At 48.7% G+C, this 20,764-nt stretch overlaps 7 protein-coding genes across 7 annotated transcripts; 4 read left to right on the top strand and 3 right to left on the bottom strand.

The window, feature by feature from the left end:
* Positions 1–203: 203 nt before the first annotated feature.
* F5147DRAFT_650302 (pyridoxal phosphate-dependent transferase) lies at positions 204–2,340 on the bottom strand (the record flags this gene model as incomplete). Its single annotated transcript, XM_041433438.1, has 3 exons — positions 204–1,028; positions 1,080–1,763; positions 1,819–2,340. The coding sequence occupies 3 exons, from the start codon at positions 2,338–2,340 to the stop codon at positions 204–206; spliced, it is 2,031 nt and encodes a 676-aa protein (XP_041296201.1).
* Positions 2,341–3,140: 800 nt separating this feature from the next.
* F5147DRAFT_37273 (uncharacterized protein) lies at positions 3,141–4,689 on the bottom strand. Its single transcript, XM_041429440.1, has 10 exons — positions 4,473–4,689; positions 4,329–4,418; positions 4,254–4,276; positions 4,168–4,201; positions 4,048–4,117; positions 3,947–3,997; positions 3,821–3,893; positions 3,710–3,767; positions 3,415–3,659; positions 3,141–3,359 (listed from the first exon to the last, which is right to left on the bottom strand). The coding sequence occupies exons 1-10, from the start codon at positions 4,502–4,504 to the stop codon at positions 3,355–3,357; spliced, it is 681 nt and encodes a 226-aa protein (XP_041296200.1). The 5' UTR covers positions 4,505–4,689; the 3' UTR covers positions 3,141–3,354.
* Positions 4,690–5,045: 356 nt separating this feature from the next.
* F5147DRAFT_650300 (uncharacterized protein) lies at positions 5,046–6,055 on the top strand (the record flags this gene model as incomplete). Its single annotated transcript, XM_041433437.1, has 5 exons — positions 5,046–5,063; positions 5,118–5,224; positions 5,476–5,563; positions 5,680–5,781; positions 6,029–6,055. 5 exons carry the CDS (start codon positions 5,046–5,048, stop codon positions 6,053–6,055), a joined length of 342 nt encoding a protein of 113 aa, XP_041296199.1.
* A 691-nt stretch (positions 6,056–6,746) lies between these two features.
* F5147DRAFT_607850 (uncharacterized protein) lies at positions 6,747–7,682 on the top strand. Its single transcript, XM_041432367.1, has 2 exons — positions 6,747–7,202; positions 7,277–7,682. Exons 1-2 carry the CDS (start codon positions 6,780–6,782, stop codon positions 7,493–7,495), a joined length of 642 nt encoding a protein of 213 aa, XP_041296198.1. The 5' UTR covers positions 6,747–6,779; the 3' UTR covers positions 7,496–7,682.
* A 3-nt stretch (positions 7,683–7,685) lies between these two features.
* Positions 7,686–9,403, top strand: F5147DRAFT_680501 (uncharacterized protein). Its single transcript, XM_041436311.1, has 4 exons — positions 7,686–8,179; positions 8,249–8,651; positions 8,724–8,828; positions 8,878–9,403. The coding sequence occupies exons 1-4, from the start codon at positions 7,758–7,760 to the stop codon at positions 9,142–9,144; spliced, it is 1,197 nt and encodes a 398-aa protein (XP_041296197.1). The 5' UTR covers positions 7,686–7,757; the 3' UTR covers positions 9,145–9,403.
* Positions 9,404–10,439: 1,036 nt separating this feature from the next.
* F5147DRAFT_631136 (uncharacterized protein) lies at positions 10,440–12,863 on the top strand. Its single transcript, XM_041432792.1, has 4 exons — positions 10,440–10,660; positions 10,710–11,186; positions 11,239–11,996; positions 12,056–12,863. Exons 2-4 carry the CDS (start codon positions 10,712–10,714, stop codon positions 12,689–12,691), a joined length of 1,869 nt encoding a protein of 622 aa, XP_041296196.1. The 5' UTR covers positions 10,440–10,660; positions 10,710–10,711; the 3' UTR covers positions 12,692–12,863.
* On the bottom strand, positions 12,864–20,407 carry F5147DRAFT_680494 (uncharacterized protein). Its single transcript, XM_041436310.1, has 14 exons — positions 19,912–20,407; positions 18,218–19,846; positions 16,393–18,168; positions 15,760–16,342; positions 15,589–15,711; positions 15,141–15,530; positions 15,004–15,078; positions 14,781–14,955; positions 14,648–14,726; positions 14,455–14,593; positions 14,180–14,400; positions 13,711–14,128; positions 13,484–13,655; positions 12,864–13,383 (listed from the first exon to the last, which is right to left on the bottom strand). Exons 1-14 carry the CDS (start codon positions 20,172–20,174, stop codon positions 13,052–13,054), a joined length of 6,375 nt encoding a protein of 2,124 aa, XP_041296195.1. The 5' UTR covers positions 20,175–20,407; the 3' UTR covers positions 12,864–13,051.
* Positions 20,408–20,764: the final 357 nt, after the last annotated feature.

Here is a 20,764-nt window from a genome sequence, read left to right as displayed (position 1 = left end):
GAACGAAGTTCATCATGGTCTACGATTGGTCTACAATAGATGTCCAGCGGTGATTAATTAATTGTTCATGGCTGTCCCACTCCCTCCTCCCTACATGAGCTGTAAAATGTCACGCCCAAGCAGACACCGCAAGCCAATATTAATAGACTCAACGCAATAGGCTATATCCAAACCCCATAATATACAAAAAAAGATCCCAATGTTCACACTGCAGAGTGAACAAGTTCCACTGCGCGCTCGCAAACCTCATCAATCCCCCACCGCTCGCCCGAACCATGTTTCAGGTCTAGAATTTCACCCACCTCATCGCACGCACGTAGCACCATATCAATGTCCTCCTTTGTATGTGATGCACTAGCACAGAACCGTGCACGACCCTTCTCCAACGGTGTGGCAGGGTACCCTACGACAACGACAACAATCGGTATTCTCCGTGAGCGCATCAGACGTGCGAACATCATACATTTGCCCGGGTTAAAGATGAGCAGAGGAACAATTGGGCTGAATGGATGACCAGGAATGATGAAACCGAGCTTCTTGAGGCCCGCGTGCAGATAACGGCAGTTGAACGCAAGACGGCGGATACGCATCCGAGCTTCGGATCCGTCTGCGAGAGATGGGAGAAGGTTTATCCATGCCGGCAGCATGCTTGCAGGTGCCATTCGTTGGAGCTCATTTGGACTGTCCTTCAGAGCAATAGCTGAGCTAGTAAGGTTGAGAGAATTTTGAGATTTGGACGGCTGTGGTGCTGGAGCAACGCCCATGATGCTCGCGATCGACGCGATAATTTGTGCAAGCACCGGGGGCGCCATTGCTTCTGCATACGGACATGAGTGACCGTGTAGCCGGAGATTATCTATGAGGGTTTTCGACCCTGCGATGTATCCGCCTGCAGCACCAAAGGACTTGGTGAACGTGCCCATCAAGACATCAATTGAGCCAGGATGGATGTTAAAGTAGTCCGTCACACCACGTCCATGGGGACCGACCGCACCGACTGAATGTGCCTCATCGATGAAAAGGTAGAACTAAAATAAAACATCAACGTCATAACCCCAAACAGCAACTGCAATACGGACCTTGTACTTCCGCTTCAGCTCAACAACCCTAAGCAGGTCCACGAGTGTGCCCTCCATAGAGTACAACCCCTCCACGATAACCAAGATTTTCTTCCAAGGACGATGCGTCTTGGGCTGGCCCTGGCTGATCGCCTCACGCAGAACGGACTCAAGGCTTGACATATCATTGTGCTTGAACATCCGGATCTGCGCACCACTCTGGCGCGCACCGATGCGAATACTAGTGTGGTTCAGTTCGTCGGAAATGATCAAGGACTTCTTTCCCACCAATGCAGGGATGAAGGTGGAGTTGGTGGCAAAACCTACAGAACTGACCAACGCGTCTTCCGTCCCCAGAAAACGTGCAACGAGGGCTTCAGCATGCATATGGAGCTCACTGCTCCCACTCTCAAGACGCGTGCCGCAGGTGGAGATGCCATAACGATGGATACTTTCTCCGACTGCGTCTGAGCAGCCTCCTCGGGCCTGGGAGAAGCCGAGGTAGTTATACGATGAGATGTTCAAAGCGCGTGTCTTGGTACCGGTGTAGATTTGATGAAGGTTGAAATCAGTGGAATAACGGTCGAGGATTAGAACGGTGCGACCAGGGACACCTGCAATAGGTTGGGAGCAACAATCGTCCACGCGACGCTGGAGCCGGCGGGTGTAGAAGGAATCAAAATCCGAATTCAACGGTGCATATCCCTGCACAATGGTATTAAATGAATTATATAAATGTGGGAATTAAGATGGCACTTACGTTATGGGGCATAAGGTGGGTGAAATAAGATTTGAAAAAACGCTTTCCAAAGAAGTCGCGCGCATGACCAAAACAGATGACCATGAGGTAGCTTATGTAGGTGGTGAGGAGAATGTAATACGGAGGCTCCTCGATTGGGTGCTCCTGGAAAGGTTTCGTGTAGTCATGCTTGGAGACGCAACGATAGGTCTCATTTGTGCAGTGACCAAATTCTGTGTGAACGGTGGCGAAGACTTCGGAAGTGGGGGGTGTGAGCGGGTTCACGAGACAGTTGTTCGTATCATCCTCGTCGTCGAGCATGGTGTCGTCGAATGAAGCTGTGACAGAGGAAGGGGTGGATCGTGTAGGAGATGATGATGATGTAGATGAATTGCTGTGACTCCGAGCGCGGGTGTCCGCTTGTTGAACAGCAGAAAGGTACGAGATTGCCCTCGACATTAATGGCAATTTGTCAAGTGATTTTGTCTCCTTGAAGATGGACGGAGAAGGGGTAGGCGGATTCAAAGCAATGGGAGAAGGCATTTTTTTGTCCTGTCCAACGAATAATCCTCCGGTCATCGACGATGAAATGGAGAGAACAGAGCAGGGATGCTATGGCAACCTGTCCTAGACGCAAGACATACGCAAACTCTAATGAACGGGGTTGTTTAGCGCAATTGCGGCGCTATTTAATAAGCCTGACAGAGTGACTGATGACGAGGAACTCGGATAGGCTCCATAGACAATGATGGGGGCAGGATCGTCTCCTGCCGAAAAGTTCACGCTTCTTCAAATGCCACGACTTTTTTGAATTCAGCTGCCACGTAGTCACCGCATGAAAATAACCACATCACCGTGAACGCCCGCACAGAAGATGGCATCATAGGAAACAAATGATAGACACCTATATAGTGGCCGCCTTTTTCGTGCTCCAGATGAGAAACGTTGTCTAGCGAGCTCTTAGCATTGATTGAGACTGGACTTAATGCTCCCTAGACACCACGAACGATTGTGCCTTGGATGTGCCTCGGGGTGATATCGGTCTAGAGCGTACAAACTTGGAGCGCCGACAACGGATGATGATCCGGGGGTTATACGTATGAACCAGGCCCGAGGTCCACACCAATTATCGACTTCGTGAGTGATTGCATTTATAGCAGTAACGACACTTCTATCGGGTCTGGTTACGAAAGACTGAGAGATTGTTGCCAGTGCGCAGCCCGATGCACGAGCAAGGGAGCTGAAATAGTTATGTAATTAGCGCTCACAAAGCGAAACAGCAACCGACCACCCATGTGCATGCATCATGGGCCGTGCGCGTGACCCGGTGGAACAGGGACGATGGAGGACGCAAAGATAGATAACAGCTCTGAGCTCGACATACGTTGATACTTAGACTATGCGGATGTACTTACGCCACGCGAATCCAAACATGATGAAATACTAATACATGTAAATTATTGAATTCATACCCGTGCAACAGGCTCTCGGGAGCCGACATTCAGTAATTTAAGGAGGGACGTGATAAAATGAACAACCGACTAGAGAGAATTCGAATCATGCTATTGGGACTTCAAATAAGGATGGTACGAACAGGGAGAAACCTGAGACACAGACCTCCAACAACAGTGGGCTTAATGCTCGAATTTAACGTGCCTTCATCCGCCTGAGTGAGATTGTAACGTCCGGTGGCTGTGTCCCGTGTGAGATTCCATGTCGTAGACTCAGAAAGCGAAGCGATATTTTGCTCCCAGATCGCAGGGATTTCGATGGCTTCTTGCAAGATCGTGGTGTGTTGATAATCTGCAGTGACGTAGGCCCGCAGGATTGGAGTGAACTCAGCCACGATTTTACTGGCGTCTCTGTGCTTTCACTGAGTTCGCTGGTTATAAACAAACGAAATATGACACACTCGACTTCCTTGAAGTATACAACTGGTGTAGGCATCAAGTCTCTCGGGTTCTTGAAGCCTGCAGCTAGACATTATGCTGAGGCCAAAAAAAGAAACATGGTGGCCACAAACCAAGTGCGATGTCTTGAATGGATCCAGAATCGTTCAGAGCTTCTAGGTATCCAGGGACTCCCTTCACGGGATTCTACGAGTTATTTGTGAGCAGTCGGAACAGAGATAAACAAGCATCAGACTTACAGAAAACTGGAAGACACTACCATCTCGAGTCAGTGTGGTTTTTTCGCCATCCTGCATGATGACGTTTGATTGAGTATGTGCAGAGCGGATAAGAATCTCACGTTGAGCTCCACGCAGGTTTCAGCGTCAATGATGTTCCCATTTTTGAGTTGTGGTCTGGAAAAAGCAAGTCTATACGTTGAGTGAGTACAGTTCATATACATATTTATCGATAGACTTACTGGCTCGAATAGGTTACATGTATCCTGTACGAGCCTAGGAGGAGTCATAGGTGATTGGACAATTGGGCAGGAAGGACAACACCCACCTGTCTGTCCGAACGTGGTGAGCCTGAAATGTTGCAAGGTTCAAAGTCAACGCAGGTCAAAGTACGGGTGCTTACCAACATACGGTAGGAAAGCATGTCTGGTAAAGGCCTTTGACGCTGCTATCAAAAGTCAACAGAAGCGTCGATTTCTTGCCGAGATCTTTCCTGTGAAACGGTCGGGTGAAAAATAATACAGGATGATGGCGCAAAGACGCTCACGTCTGAAAAGACAAGTTTTTGACGTAGGTCATTGTAGAAATGTTGGATGTGGACGAGTGTGTTTAGATAGTGCTTGGTGAGAGCTTTTTACCGCACACTGCGCCTATATCGGCACGCTACCCTGGGCCGGACCTGCTTGGTTTGCGATGCTGTACATGATGGACACAACTTTAGCTGTCTCATGTCATAGCAGTTATGAATTGAGTTAATTTGTGTGACCATCACACTATTTTGTGACAGAAGGTATTAATTTTTCATTGAGGACAGATTTCACACGAAAATGCACACTTGCGGGTGCGGGTTGCCAACTAACTTGATCCGTACCGTAATGCATTACTTCAGGCGGACGCGGGCAACGATCGACATGGAATATAAAATGTGGGCGAGGGCGCTCATGTGCATTCGGTAGACTCGGAGGGCCAGGGAACCGGAGTACCGGGTTCAGGACTCGGAGGCCTGACGGAGGGTGCCAGCTGCCAGGCACACAGAAGCACCGGTTACAACCCCCCGATGCACGAAGGTACAGCTAGCACAGGCATGAAGAATCTGTAACAAGTCAAGGAAGCAGGTAAGATGCCCTTCGGGCTGGCAGTGCGCGCAACTTTAAGCTTCGATTGCAATGAAGATCGAACCTCAATTTTCTAGCGGAGGTGCAGGAGAGACCCACCTGGTCCCACCAAGACAAAGCTAGCTAAATCACAGTGGAGGGAACAAGTTGAGGCGTATTGCATCCCATATGTCTCCAGCGGCAGGTACGTACTACGAAGGCACGAATGTGCTGAGGAAAGGCCTAGAGTCAGGGGTGAGCTGACAATGTAAGCCAAGGAAACAGGTACTACGATCCATGCCGCCATCCGAGACATGAAAGACTGCGGCGACTGCAGAACTTGAAGCTACTCAATCTCAAGCAGTGTCAGAAACCTTCATCAGAAACTTGAACTTTCAGACGTGAGTGTCTTGGCTCTATTGTGCTTCCGCATCTTTTTATCTGACCGTCTCGCAGCTATGACCTCGGTAGAGAGGCGACGCTTTTACTTGCTTTCGATAGCAGCATGAAAAACCTCTACAAGAATTTCTGCCCTATCATGATAGTGTGGAGTTAAGGACTCCCGCTTCTGACTCCTTCAAATCTTTAGGGTCTGTACAATCAGAAAGAAAGGTGAATGGCGTCCTACATTTCCCTGCTCGATTGTCAACTTACCTATAGCTTCTCATCTTGGGCCCGTACAGCATCCTCGCGACCTGCTTTTTCAAAGTACAGGTCAACGGAAGGACCATTACTAACGCTGTAACCTGCATCAACATCAACGTGAGCGATGCTCATTTGCTTTGTTATTCCTAGTATGAATGCCAAGCTATCATGTAGGAAAGCGAAGTAACGACGTTAACTGAGGTCTTTCATTTCTCTCCAAGACTGCCTTTTTGATTAATTACTATCTTTATCACGACAGCTCACGGGATGACTGATTTAGGACCCTGTCTGGAGATTCAGGGAGCGGTTTACTGCAGACTGATTCTTCAGAACATCGCAATTGGCTTCTGTCTCTTTTTCTTAGTATCAGCGTCAACCCAAGGCTTTATGAGCCCAGCAGAATTGATGCATACTACGGCGGTCTACTTTAATGACGTTGAGTTTGTTGTAACGGGAACGGACTGCAAGGGGAACCCAAGGCCAGACCTCTATAGCGGGAGGCTACAGCTCTATCTATCGAGGACAGCTGCGAGGACTACCGACTATGAGCCATGACTCCTGCCACCGCGCCAGGACACCTGCTACGGCGCCCGGACCTGCCTAGGTTTAATGGGACGCCCCGCTCCAATGTCCTCCCTTTTTCCTTCCTGGAAATTACGGTGCAAAAAAGATATGATGTCGTAATATGTTATCGACCCCACTATACCTGGGAACAAGTTCTCAGTTGTCTTGACTACGAGAATGCGACCTGGGAACTCAAATTGGTGGTCACACATACTTGCTCTCTGTCATCTGTGTCTTGATCTTCTCGTAGTATTCTCACTTGGAGCCTCGACAGCCCCACTCTCAACTGTTGTATTGTGTTGAATTGATTGATAGCTTGGAAATACTTCCCTGCGTCGAATAAAATCCTGCAAAATGTCCCCTGCATTGAGCAACAAGGCGCTCGTCCTAAGTACTCCTGGTGAGCTAGGGCACACCTTGTTGCCATGTAGCAAAACTGCCAGAGTTGTATAAAATATTCACTGGCAGTTAATTGTAGACTATATAAGGATGATTTCGACTGTCTTGACTCCACATTTAACTTAGTCATCGACGCTCCAGTCATAGCCAATATGACCACCGTCAAGCTTGATTCACACATCCTTGAAAGAGATGCGGACGCCATCGCTGAACAACTTAACCTACAATCGCAACCAGCTACCGTGAGGACACTGCAGATTCTTTTTCTCCGCAGCAGAGCGCAATTAGAGCCCATCCACCACAATCCCCCTATTTTCTTGTCACAATCATCATCGATTGCTCCCAGTGACACGAAAGTTGTCCCACAAGACGTCACTTTCTACCTCGAAAAACTCGTTCGAGCGGCACAGCAGACCGCAGAATCTCACTACTACGGAAGCTTTGTTACAGGACAAAGCAGCGAAAGCGATGAATTTGCGGACATCGGTGTATGGCTAGGGGAAGGAAATTATCAAAGAAATTACGAGAAGGAGATCTTGAACAAATTAGGGCTTATTGTATGGGCAGACGCCGAGGTGAGTGTTGGCGTACAAGACCTAGAACGCCGTGGTTATCCGTGATCGTCTTATCATCTGACGTTCTCGTGCAGATAGTCCAGATGGACGGGCTTTATGATGAGAAGCTAAAAGTAGAGTTGGAGAGTTCCGAGTCAGAAGCGAATACTATTAGTGCGTTGTTGGACAGCCTTGAGGACTGTCATCGGTTTTTCGCGCGACGTCACTGGCAGGACTCGTATTTCGCTTGCTTTCTCGTAGGCCGATCAAAGGCAGGTTGGTGTGGTTTGGCGAGCATCGGGGTAGCATCTTGAATGAAACTGGATACCGGGATGATTCTGATGCATGCGGTACGACCCGGTTGGACCAGAGCGATTTACGAAGGGTTTGAGGTGTCCACCGCGATATCTGTCTACAGTCCACTGCAATACGATAGTCATTAGCGAGTTGATAGATGGAATCTGATAAATAATACAGCATGTACGACATGCTGACACAGCCACAAACCACTCGTCGAAGTTCCTATTATGAGTAACACCACTGGCAGTGCAAGTTAGCTCTGCTTTCTATTCAGCTATGTCAGGAGACTTGGAGTCGGAGTTGGAGGTGGGGGTGGATGCAACGCCCACTGCAACAAAAGTGGCTCAAACTGCCTCGAACCTTCCAGTTGGACCTAGCACCCATGATCGTATCCAAACCCTTACGGACTTCCACATTCGTCTTCAGTCTGTCCGACATATACCTTCGTTCCTACTGAGGCATCCATCTGGATCTTCACTATCTCATGAACCCGAGTTTGCTTCTTCATTTGACCCAGCCGACCACGACTTTGCGGCTCCATTTCACACTACTCCAACACAGGACTTCCGCGCCCTAAAAAGTATAGCCGACACCCTGCGCTCTGAAAAAATACAAGAAGCGTTAAAGGTGGCCCGCGAGAGCGAAGATGCAGATAAAAGCGACCTTGGCTTGTTCCAGAGAGAAAGTCGCAAACGGAAGTAAGCAATAAATTCATCTGTCGCGACCGTACGTCATATATTTATTTTTCCATCTTTCCGGATCTTTAGGCGAGCACTTTCACCAGTTGGCTCACCTCAGCCTTACATACCGCCGCCACCGCGAACTTCTTCATTATTCCCACCAATTGATGACGAACTTCCGTGCTTGCGCGCCGAAGGACTAGTAGAATATATTCGAGAATTTAATCGGGGTGACATAAAGTTACATCCTAGCCCAGGGACCAGTGAAGCGTTTCAGCCGAAATGTAAACTATGCCTATGGTCCAGGACACGCTCGCCACCACTTGACCGATCAATGAATCACAGCACGCCGCGACTAAAGTTGACTAGTCCCGCAATCTTGCGATTCACAATCGAAGATGTACTCACGGCTTACGTCTCCCTTGTGTTCACCTACTTGGAAGATCCACTTCTTGTAGAGAGTGTAACCGTCTTTGGTCCCAGAGAGATGGTACGCATAGGTTAACTTTTTTAAAACCTGTCTTCTGATTGTGGCTACAATGCACTTGCCACTTTTGAATAGAAGCTGCCTCACATGCAATCCGATTATCTCGCGTTCCAAGTACTATCCCAGCATATCGCGAAAATGGTTCAGTCTCACCCACAAGTACCTCTTCAGACGCTCATTGTAAGACATTGGACCCTTATTATTGCTGATGTGCTGATTGTTCATCCAGCATCTTTTGGTATCTTATCAAGGACTTTTTGTTGATCGGTGTACTAGTTGCGAACGGGTACTCTCGGCAGAAGGTCACGTTCCTCCAGCTGGGCGGCTCTGGATTCCCAGGGGCGCTCAGCAACCTATTGATCTCGATGCGAACAAAGGAGATGAACCCGATCACGGTGTCATCATCAATCCAGACGCTACTCCCGCGAGAAGTCAAACGGCGGATTATTCTGATGGACATTGGGAATCACGCCATGTCACGTGTATGCACGGCTGATTCAATATAATTCAGGTTTGGGAGATTGGGTACCAGTGACCACTCTAGGATCCATTGCCTTGGCATACGTAAAGTCTGCAGTTAACGGGCTTAGGCTTGACCCTGCATTCAATTGAGCCACAACGTGCTCTTTTGATTGAATAGTGTTATTGGAATAGCGTAGGTATGCCCGGTCCGGAATTCCTGCAAAGAGTATGCTCGTGGCATCTTCTTCAATTATCACCGCAGCCAAGTTCATGCCGATCTGATAACACTTGATACTAACATTGAATTTTTTTTGAGTTCATCTATAGGCTCGGCACTATCACAGATGGAGTAAAAACTGCTGAGTCGTCATTGCAGCTTGTATATAGTAGCGCGCCCTTACTTTTCCCTCACTTGTGTGCCTTTCATATGGACTAGGCTGTGAATGAGGTGACATGTGGCGTGGCTACTGTCCCACCGGTCCCGGTACGCTGTCTGCATACTTATCGAGATAGATGGTCAAGTCAAAGAAGAAAACGAGCTTCTTGCCAAAAACATCGCACACATGATTTTCTTGCACACGAATGAAACGCCGCACAGATCTAACCACTATGGGGTGAACGCGATATGTAACACAAAATTAGTAAGCGCGCTAGGCACCAGGTTGATTGTCGATCATCTTCATAGTAGATTTCTGTTTTCCCCCTGTCAGTCATTGGCCCGTCGCTAAGCTATTGTCCTGCTGGACCCCACTTTCTATTTGATATATCCGCAGTCTATTGTTCTTGAAGGAAGGCATTCGAGCGCTTTCATCGGTAGATTATCCCGAGTGGATATCTATAGACAACTCCGCGAGGACAGTTTATGCCATTAAAGGTTTACCAGCATCAATCAATTGGATTGGAGCTGTTGAACTTGGCGGTACGTTTTTGTACCAAAAAATTTAAATAAATAAATTTTGAGTGTTGACGTTGTCAAAGGTGCCAAGTGGCTATCTTGGGATCGGCGTTGGCTAGACCCAAAGAGACCGAAGGCACGATTTCTATTTGGAATAAAACCGAATGCGGTATGCTCTTGTTTTGGACGAAAAAGGCAGGAATGGGCACGAGGCTACTAAACGATCCCATTGCCACTTGTAAAAATTCAGGTTGGTGTGTCCATTGTAAATACCATAGAACGCTTACCGGCCAAGCGAGTTTGTGCATCTCCTTTATTCCTCGTTTATCATAGCTTCGAGTTTATATTAAATATAGTATCGAGTTTATTTTACCATCAACGTTCTCGCCTCCTATATATCTCGCCTCTTTTTATATGTAACTCTTTCTGTCCCCACATTCGATCACGTCTGCCCTCAAATAATCCTTTTTTTGTTCGCCATCGCAACTTTGACTGAAGTCAGCCACTTCCCCCTCCCTCTCTTCCTCACCACTCTGTCAGCCCCACCAAATCCTGATCTTCTCTCCTTCCCTCCTTCACTCGCCACTTGTGAAGCATTTTAAAACTTAGAATACTTCACTTACCATTATTAGGACCGTCTGTCGGCATAAATTAGGTGAGGTTATCTCATCAACGCCCACAGTTTAAGTCACTGATCCGAGTAGGAATGACTACACAGTCCATGCCGGCATACGGCATCCAGTCTAAAGACACTCAAGAAGCTTCCAGCGGTGGCGAGGCCCATGTCCTCAACAGTCCGACAGTCGGACGTCACAGCGTTATAGTGCCTCCCGGCTCATACCCGAGCGTTCCTTCCTCTTCCATTGGCATTTTGCACGTCTTAGGTTATACCCCCGCCGAAGGAGAGCAGAACGTTCCCGTCGTCGTAAATTTCAATTGCACCGCTGATCTCGCTGCCGGCTCCCACATTCGTCTCGTTGTCGGTCGACGCGCTGTGGGTACTAAGGTCCGTGAGCTTGGTCCACCTGGCCACGGGCATTGGCAACTCGAGGCAAACGTTCCTCTGTTCTCCCGGCATACCACTACATCACCAAACCTACCCTTGACAATTCAGGCCTTGGCCGATGATAAGACAGTACTAGACTCTGTCACATTCGGTGAATTCACATACTGCGAATCAGGTATGAATGCCATAATATCCCGAGACAGCATTCTGACTACAGGTTCCACCAGAGCGTGAAAAAAATCCGCCCACTATGATGCGAAAGCACACACCTAGTCTCTCGTCAAATAGTTCAGCCCTCACACGGACTGCACCTACCGTTGCTGCTTCACTTCCGGAGTCGTCAGATAGGTTAAGGAGACGGTCTAAGCCATACAGCCGTCCTTCAACCCCAGCATCGTCCTCAGATTCAGAAGCCGGCCAGTCGCAGGCGCAAAAATCATTGGCGCGCCCTCAGCCACAAACGCAGGGTCTTCGGCGCATGAGGCAAGCGATCGATATCTCCGAAGACGGTGCCACTGCAAGCCTTGACATCATGGTCGTGCTTGACAGCTTCTGCTATAACTGGGATGATTTGGAAATGCAAGCGGGCAGGCGCCTTGTTCGCTTCTCACGTATCCGAGACGGGAATAAACTCCTTGTTTCGGCGGAGCGCATCTCACCAAGCGACTATGATGCAAAGGACATTGTTATCTCATGCATCTATCGTGACGAGACTGACTCATGCTGCGTTACGTCCGTTGACATCATTCATTTGCTCCAGAGGCTCGTCGCCGCAGAGTTCGTCGTTGAGGAAAAGAATCGTATTAGACGGAACCTCGAAGGCCTACGGCCTACCACTGTCTCAAAGTCACGTCCAGGTTTTGAAGGTTTATTCCAGCGCATTATGGATTTCCCAGATCCCAAACCGCGTAAGATCGAAAAAGATCTCAAGGTCTTCGATTGGAAGTTGCTTCCCCAAGCATTGGATAAGATTATATCTAAATACGTAAGCAGTGCCCTTCCATTCCTACTCCAGACTAGGCGAACTCACTAAGTGACTTACAGTCCCTGAGCAACTTTGGGCCTATTCCAACAAAGGAAAGCAGTCAGTCAGTTTCCTATCAGGCGCCCGCACAGCGGACCCACATACAGCCCAAACTGGAGTTCTGTCCGTCATTTGGCGATGGCGTTCATTTGGAGGGATCGCACGGGTCCCAGTCTCATTTCTCACAGTTTTCTCAACCGTCGTGTTTGCGCCAATCGCCTCAGCTAGAGTCACCCATTGAAGATTCCCTGTTCTACCACATGCCGGAAGATCATCTCCAGTCAGTGTACGTGAACCCAGACGTAGTTCCCAGGTATTATCCAGGCCAAGAATCTTATTTCGTCCCGAGCATGGATCCTTCGCACTATCCCGTAGATCCCTCGATGGCACTTGCAAATGCGCCGTCACCTATGTCACCGCTCAGCGCTTACCACCCCAATTCGCCTTGGGACTTGCAAAGTCGGGACAATGTCACCGTCCCTTCAAGTGTACCTGCCGACCATCAGCAGCGTCCTGCCTTTGACTTTATTCCCTCCCACGAACCCTTCGATATGTATTCCATCCCCCAGTATGCCATGCACACCTATGACTCGTTCGAATTCCAGACGTTACGAGAGCACAGCATGAATGCTTCCTTGGCTAGTCAAGTCGCATGATCATTCATTCTACTCATCCGTGCTATACTCTATCCTTGCGTCATCACTTATGTGCTCTATCCTATCTTTATTTCTCTCTTACCCTCTATTGTATCATCACTCTTTTCGTTTTTGGAGAGCCATGCTTTGATATTCGTATGGGCCATTGTAATCACCGTTACACCTCTCCTAATGTACTGTATTGGCATGTAATCCATTGGGGTATCAATCATGTAACTGTATTCAATACGAACAGCGAACTAGGTGTCAGTGAAAACGAAGGACAGCAGGAATCAAACAAGTTCGACATGTAGTAGATAATCCAGGAATGAAATACTGAAACTAAGAAACTAAGTATACAACAAGTAAACTAAACTAGTATCAACCTCGACGATTACGCGTAAGGCTACCGAATCGTGATGACAAGCGGCCTTTGATAGAATTCGCACTGCTGCCTATAGTCGACATCGTCACAGAGGCACCAGAGTGTGCTGGGCCCGTGTTTCCAACCGTGATTAATGAGTCCCGTGGAGAACCCGTGTTAGCATCACTTGGAGTATCTCGCCAGCTAGTCAAGACTCCGTTGATGCCATGACGAGCAACGTGTGCAGCGTGCACCTGCAACGGGGTGCGCTTGCCTTCATAATGATAAGAGAGTGGGGGACGCGATGACAGGGGTGAAATTGGTTGAGGGCTCAAGGATGAACCACCAACTGAAAGAGGGAATCCAAAGGACGGTCGTCCCGATGAGATCGACAGCGACCGTTGATGGGAATGATTATCATACAACGAGTTTTGATCGTGAGCCCGTACCTGAGGCGGCAGACGATTGTGGGATATGCTGGAAACCGTTTTCTGCAGCTATACGCTGGATTTCTTCGGCAAAGTTTTTTCTGAAGAGCTCTTCCAAGGTTTGATGGAACCCTAACATCTCTTGTGGACAGATCTGACCATGTAATTTCAGACAGCTGTCTGTCACCCGCACCTATATCGCTGGTAAACAAATTGGGCAGCTTTTTGACAGTGATCCTCAAACGCACCTGGTCATCTATTGCGGCTCTGAGACGGTGGATCATTTCGACTCTATCAGGGTGCTTGGTAGAGTACGCAGGATCAAAGAATATTTCACGACAAGCCGGAAGTCCATCCACAGGCGGGTCAACAGCTCCATTGAGGCTCATAGAAAGAGCATTTGTCGAGAAGACCTGGGCAGTTTTTGCAAGAGCGGCATACCGCAGGTGGAATGAAGCTAGTTCCCTCGACTTTTGTTCGACCTCATGGAGAGCATTTTCGACAGGCGATATTTCGGCTACTTCCCATTCTGTAATGTCCGATCTCCGAAGGACAGTGGGGAAAGCTTGTTCGGTAGTAAAGGACGTCTTCTCCAGCCAGATCTCCTCATTGCCATCGCGATCAAACTTTGTTATTTGCTTAGTGGAGCTGAAGACATTGATGGCACTATCCGGGATCATTAGTTGCGCACAGCTTAGTGAAATGAAGGAAACTAACCTGTGTTCGTAGTAATTACGAATAGCTAGTGGGACATCGGGACTGGTGAAAATTGGAAGGGTCCGGTCCGGTTCGGGAGTCACAGCAGTACACTGGACGTACTGATCATTGCCAAATCGCTGATCTACTGTGGGGTCGCTCTTTAGTAACTGAGCGCCCGGGTGTTTGTTAAGCAGCCGCTCGCAGAAAGTGCCAAATTTCTCCCATTCGTATCCACGGTACTGCATACAAAATTTTCAGTAAAATATATCAAATACAGGTTATGACTGACGTACGATGAATTGTTTATTCCTCAAGGCGTCAGGGAAGTCTCCATAAAATACCACTCTGAAATAGTCTGAGTAGTAACGTTGGTCTGTGATGATATGCTCGAACAATGCAGCCTGATGACGCAAAATTTCTGCCAGCCGTGCACTACAAAGATGATTGGAATCAGTCAACAGATAGCGAGGCGTTGCAGGTACATACTAGTTGAATGTAACCTCGGCGTGCTGCTTTGCCAACTCTTTACAGATTTCGATTGCGCTCTCATATGCCTTGCCTTTGCCTACACAATACTAAGGATCCATCGGAAAGTATAGGAGCTGTGCGATGGACTCACCCAAGTAATCCAAAATCAACAAGCACAGGGTCTCCTTCCGATGGAAATGAGATTGTTGAGGCAGCCCAAGGTCCTCCATGGGTCCCACAAACGAGTAAAGATCCCAATTATGCAAATCAGAATGGAGCTTTAGAGTCAACGCAGCTTCCACGTAATTTTGTGATTGTAGGTGGGCCTTCAAACATATCAGTACAGATCAATCCTTAACAACACAATGACTCACGTTGACCAACTGGTGCACGTATTTGATGTACATTTCTTCCCTACCAATGTCACGGATGAAGTTCATCAGGCGCAGCTGGGAGGAGAAAGTATTTGAGAATCTTGTTCGGGTGCTCAATGGATATAAAAGGTACTCACAGTGGCAATCACACGATCATCAGCAAACTCTTCGCCCTCAGGCAGTCTGCGAACGTTAAGCAGAAGCTTAAGGAAGGCATCTACCGAGTCAAGGAAAGCCGAGACGCGCTCCCTAAGTTGATCGTCGACCTCGGACGACTCAAATAGGTGTCGTAATTGTGCAATGAAGAATACGCGAGAGATGTCATCGCCCTTGGACTGGGACATGAAGAGGGAATCTAGCTTCCTGACCAGTTCCGTCTCTATCTGGTCAAAGTGGCCGTATTGATGGTATTCTGAAATAATCATGCCGAACAAGATCCCGACCGCATTGTTTCTCAGCTGGTCGTGGTGACTAAGACAGAGGTTTACGATGTATCCGATCAACGAGCTCAGTACCGCTTGGTAACCCTGAATATCGTCAAGTCATTGGACGTCCAGATAAGATCCAGTATTAGAAAATACGTACCCCTTGAGAGACAGAGCTGGATTCTGTCGGTTCTGGCCAGGCAAGGGCCTCCCATAACCGAAGCAGTATGTCCGCACCTTCACCTCGAATATCGCCTCCCAGACGCCATACGGCACGCCGTTTCTGAATCCCAACGTGAGAACACATAATACAGAATACGATCATACGTGCCTGTGGACTGAAATCTTCAATTACAAGCTGCTCTGATGATAAAAGCTTCAACAACATGAAGAAAGCGTCCTTCCACAGTTCCGTCTTGAACTGATGCGATGCTGACGGTGCGGGTATGAAAATCCGCTTTAGAAGCGTGGCAACAGGATCCATCATCTTGATCAACACCTTGTGCGTCAGGATGTTCACATTCAACCAGTTGCTTGGGAAGGCATCATTCTCTAGTATAGATGTTGCAACCTTGAAAAACTGCGTCAGCAGACTGGCGAAGTTTTCCTTCCCTTCAATGTCATAACTAGACTCCAAAAAATTGTAGATGTGCTTTGTGGGAGCCGAGAGTACAAGGGAAAGGAGGACTATGGCTGTCTCGCCCAAGCCAGGATTGAAGAGCAAGTTATCTTCGTGCGTCAGCGATGTGCTGGTAGCATTCCGGGGAGCATTGGGCAATAAAGCCATGAGAGAAAATGGATAAGACTCCGGGAATGTAATAGGTACTGCGGCGGTCGTTGTGGTTGGTGTGCGCGTCCGTTCCACTGCACGGTGATTAGCCGGATTCTGGAACTCGCGATAAGAGTCGAGAAGCCTGCAAGATCATGAATGTATCATAACTATGCTAGTAGAGAGAATACGTACCTCGGCATGAGCATAAGTATATACTCGATGTTTTCCTGTTCCTGCCTGAACAAATTGCGATTCGCCATAACCGATGACGACACCAACTGCAGTTGTAACTTGTCTAGCATTACCGCAAGAATCGTCACACAAAGCCTGATAGACTCCAACCAGCTAACCCTTGCTGCATCACGCACGCTATCGGAATCCGCTGTGGTGGTCTGCGTGAACTCATCATAGCGGCCGAAGTGAGGCTTGATCCACATAACGACAGCTTGAACGAGCAATGATCGCGAGTTGGGGTTATCGAACAAGAAACCTTTGACGATCTGCAAGTACATGATCAACCGCCATATGATAATTTTGCCCTTGCCAGTCGAGATGGCATTGACAAAGTTCGTAGCAACCGTCACAAGTTCGATGGTGGGGATAATCTTGGCAAGTTCTGGAAGGATGGAGGTAAAGTGCTGCAATGCAATGGTCTGTGCGCCGATGATAGACGCTGGTGACGTAGTTGCCATCATCTTGTTAACTTCAGTGAGATGAATACGAATTTCTTTCTTGAACATCGCCTCCAAGTGCTCAGCAGTTGCTCCGTCACCCATGCCCAGCTCAGTGCTCTTCTTGAGTTCTCGTGCGCGCGTGATGAACTTGAAGATATAATGCCAAACCTTGAGCGCTGCGCGTAAAGGCGAGGCTGAGTCATTGCCAGTCGGATTACGGAGTAGACGGTCCATCGAGCGGATCATGTGCGAAGAAGCTGCAGCGCAATTGAAATGCTGCTCAATGTAAACATCCAAGACGGGCTGGAAATTGCTGAATCGACGATCTTGCACGATACCGAGGACAGTTACCAGGGCATTGAAGACGAGATGGTCCATCTCACCGGCCTGGTTGTTCTGCGACTCCATGATACCGAAGAGCGAATCGAAGATGTCCCTGAGGAATTTGACGATTTCTCCTTCGCCCACGAAGGTAAACTTGGTGAGGACGGTCTGCAGTAGTTCCTTGTCGTTGATTTCCTCCCAGTTGAGTAAACTCATGAGCACAGGGTTCTGTGTAAACTTTGTGGAACAGAGAGATGACCGTATGATGACGGTGTCTCTCATGGGCGAAGCCAGCCTCAGTAAGTCTGGTGATACGAGAACTTGCTCAGGGCGTTGTCCGGGAAGTACCCATGGTGACGACGCCAAATACATGTCCGGCGTGATTTGTGAGAGCTTATCTGCGCGATACAGTACTAAAGTATGGCTCCCATCTTCCAAAAATGCTCCTTGACCGGGGAAGAGTGGCTGAAATGCAAACGCAAACGGCTTATCCGCATTAAGCCCTCGTCCAGAGCGATTCCGGAATGTAAAGAACAGGTGCCAGTTGGGAATCCCACGAAGTGGAAGCTGGAGTTTTATGAGCTCGCCGAATGTCGGTTGATTGTTACGCATGAAGACCATTGAATGGAACTGAGTTACACTGGGCTCGCCACTACCCAGAGATATGGCATTCTCAATGGTGCGACCTTCTTGATCTCTGACTTCGATCGATACTTGAGCGTTTTGAGATACTGGACCAGGACGCGTGAAATTGACCATGCTGAGTCGTGCGGAACCGCTGGGGGAGGATGGGAAGTCTCCTGTCCATAACTTGATGTAGAGCTCGTTGCGCACATCTCCAGGAAACACCACGTCAGGGAATCCAAGTCGGAGGGTCAACGGGATGCCTTGAAGAAGAGACATGTTCTCTCTGATAATGGTGGATGAGTCGCCATGGAATATCTTCACAGAAACAGCAAGCATCGCAGCCCTGGTCGCAACGTCAGGACACGGAACAGATAATCGATCGTTATGCTCACCTTGGCGGCTTCTCGAACTCCTTCGAATTATTTGCGATGATGTCCTGATGTAACATCGAGAAGAGTGCTTCATTGGTAGGCACAAAGATCTGCATGCTGTACTCCTTCATCGGGCTCACATCTGTACCATCGATCATCATCTTCGTAAGTTGTGATAGCTCGAGCACTGCGCAACCAAACGGCCGACGAAAGTTCATCGGGACATCCGATATTAAAGTCGTACGGGAGGGTGTCAATGGGACATCAGACAGCGATACTTCAGACGGCCTACGCCCGCCTTCACCAGGGGCACCAGATCCCATAGTGTTATTCATCTTGAGCGCGCCGTTCCGCACGATACGACAGACCAGGAATAGCGGGTCTTGCGCATCCGACTGCGCGATATCAGTGAAGAGCGAGCGGATGCGGGCGTTGGGGTCACGTGACAGCACACCGTTGTGATTGAGTACGATGCAGCACTCTTCGGTAACGAACCGCGGGAATTCAGAGTGCTTGTAAACCGAAAAGAAAAGCTCGGCCGTCTCGCCTGGTGCACAAGGGGTTGCAACAAAAGCGCGGAGGTCAAGGAAAATGTGGTAAAATTTAGCTGCAGTTGGCTTCTCAGATTGGTGTGGACCCAGGGAACCGACCTGCCGGGAGATGGTTTTGTGTCGGGATATATCAGGGAATGCAGAATGTGCAAGAGTGGGTGTGGGTATCGTGGAGAATTCGGAAGGTCCGATGGTAAGCTTGGATGAGTTGTCTAAGGGTACATTGATATATGCGAGAGAAGTTTGCATGGCATACATCCGCACAGCGCTGACCCAGCTGCGAGGGTCGATCTCGCCCTCTACATCCACTGTTACTAGTGCACCCCATGTCGGATGGCGAACGATGATATCGAGATCCTGCACCACATTGCCGCTCACCAGGCGCGCAACGCAATCCCTCCTCAGACTAACTGTCTCCTCTGCGCTCAATGTTTGCGCAAGTAACTGTCTTCGTCCAAGGTGGAGCGCTTCGATATGCTCGCGAACTGTATGGAAGAGCTTGTAATCGCGCCTTGCGAGGTACTGGAACATCATGCTATGCCATTCTCGAAGGGCGCTAGCAATCTCGTCGATGATGGGTTGCATCGCACCAGAGGCTGTATCATCACCTGATTTTAAAGATGGACGTGGAGGAAGGGGCTTCATATTTTCGGATTCTGGAACGGAGTGTATGCTCGCAGGATATACGACAAGCGCAGCACGAGTGGACTTGGCTTGGTCTGGCGGGGGCCCAAGTTTGAATGATTTGCGTTCATCGTCATATGTCAGTTCTCTAACTTCCCGGTCTCTATCTCTGTGATCGCGAGGAGGTTCTGGGCCTGAGTTTGCGCGCTCACGCTTCCATTGTGCAAGGTAGTCTGCACTGGTTACTGAGCCGTTGTGGTTCGAGATGCTGGCTGTAAGGGAAGTGACAAGATCTGGCAGACGTCCTTCAGCGTCTGAGAGCTCATCACGGACAAAGATATGGGATGCAGGAAATATGCCAATGAAAACCTGTTGCGGTTCCTCGGTTTTGACTGGTTTGGCGGATGAAGATGAAGTTGGGTCAGAGGAGGTAGACCAGGTGACTGGTGGAAGGCGGGCAGTGCAGACTACGTAGCTGTATGTTATTACAGTAGTAAGCACTCCAGACGATACGAGAATTCCGTTATCAGTATAACGCACCCTCTGTACCATATGCCATCCGCTTGGTTTCCTCTTGGGGTATACTTTTCGAAGGCATAGACCTCATCGCCAACTTCGAGGGAGACCACATCCCTGTGTACACCACTCTCATCTGCGGAGCCCTCTGTAATAGTCGACATGGGCCGACGACTTGACAGTCTGGTATCGCGTTTGGAGGGTGATAGTGGATGGACGGCATAGCCATAGACGATGAGCGGTAAGGGCTCCCAAACGCCCTTGCGCTGTGCGTTTGCAGAGCCCATCTTCGTATTATTATTTATATGATTAGCCAAAAGGCAGTTAAGTCGGTGGAGATGTTTACCAAGGTTACTAGAAGACTGCTGAAACGACGTCCTGGCTCGATAGCGCGTAATGAAACCACAAAGACCTTTTACAAGCTAGCACTTATACAGGTCGTGGATAGAGATAGAAAAGCTCGAAGCGCGTCACGGTTGCACGAGCTGGGAATTTGGTCGAGCACGTTGCATAACAAGGCTTCATATAAGTAATTCATTTTCATTGACAACGATGCCAGCATCGTGATCATCACATCAACAACATTGCCACTTGTACTACATGTACACATTGCCATTCGTTTTCTTTCCGTCTACAATGTATCAACAGCTTACAAGTTAATCCTAGCCATCAGCGGAGCGCTGTCTATTTCGGATCCCTTGGCAGGCGGATCTACTACTCCACAGACTTCAAGTCATGTGGAACAAGGGAAATCTCATTTTGGCAGGGAGCTGCGGCGATCCTTCAAGCTTCAGTTCTAATCATTTTTTGCATGATTTCATGGCACATGCATCCAGCGTATACCGATATGCATGCACGTTCATTGGCGTGTCGAGGT

This window comes from Suillus discolor, assembly GCF_016758755.1.
Source record: "Suillus discolor strain FC423 chromosome Unknown F5147scaffold_11, whole genome shotgun sequence".
Classification (NCBI taxonomy): Eukaryota; Fungi; Basidiomycota; class Agaricomycetes; order Boletales; family Suillaceae; genus Suillus; species Suillus discolor.
The sequence above is the reverse complement of the archived record's forward strand: the minus strand, read 5'-3'. Positions and strand labels throughout refer to the sequence as shown.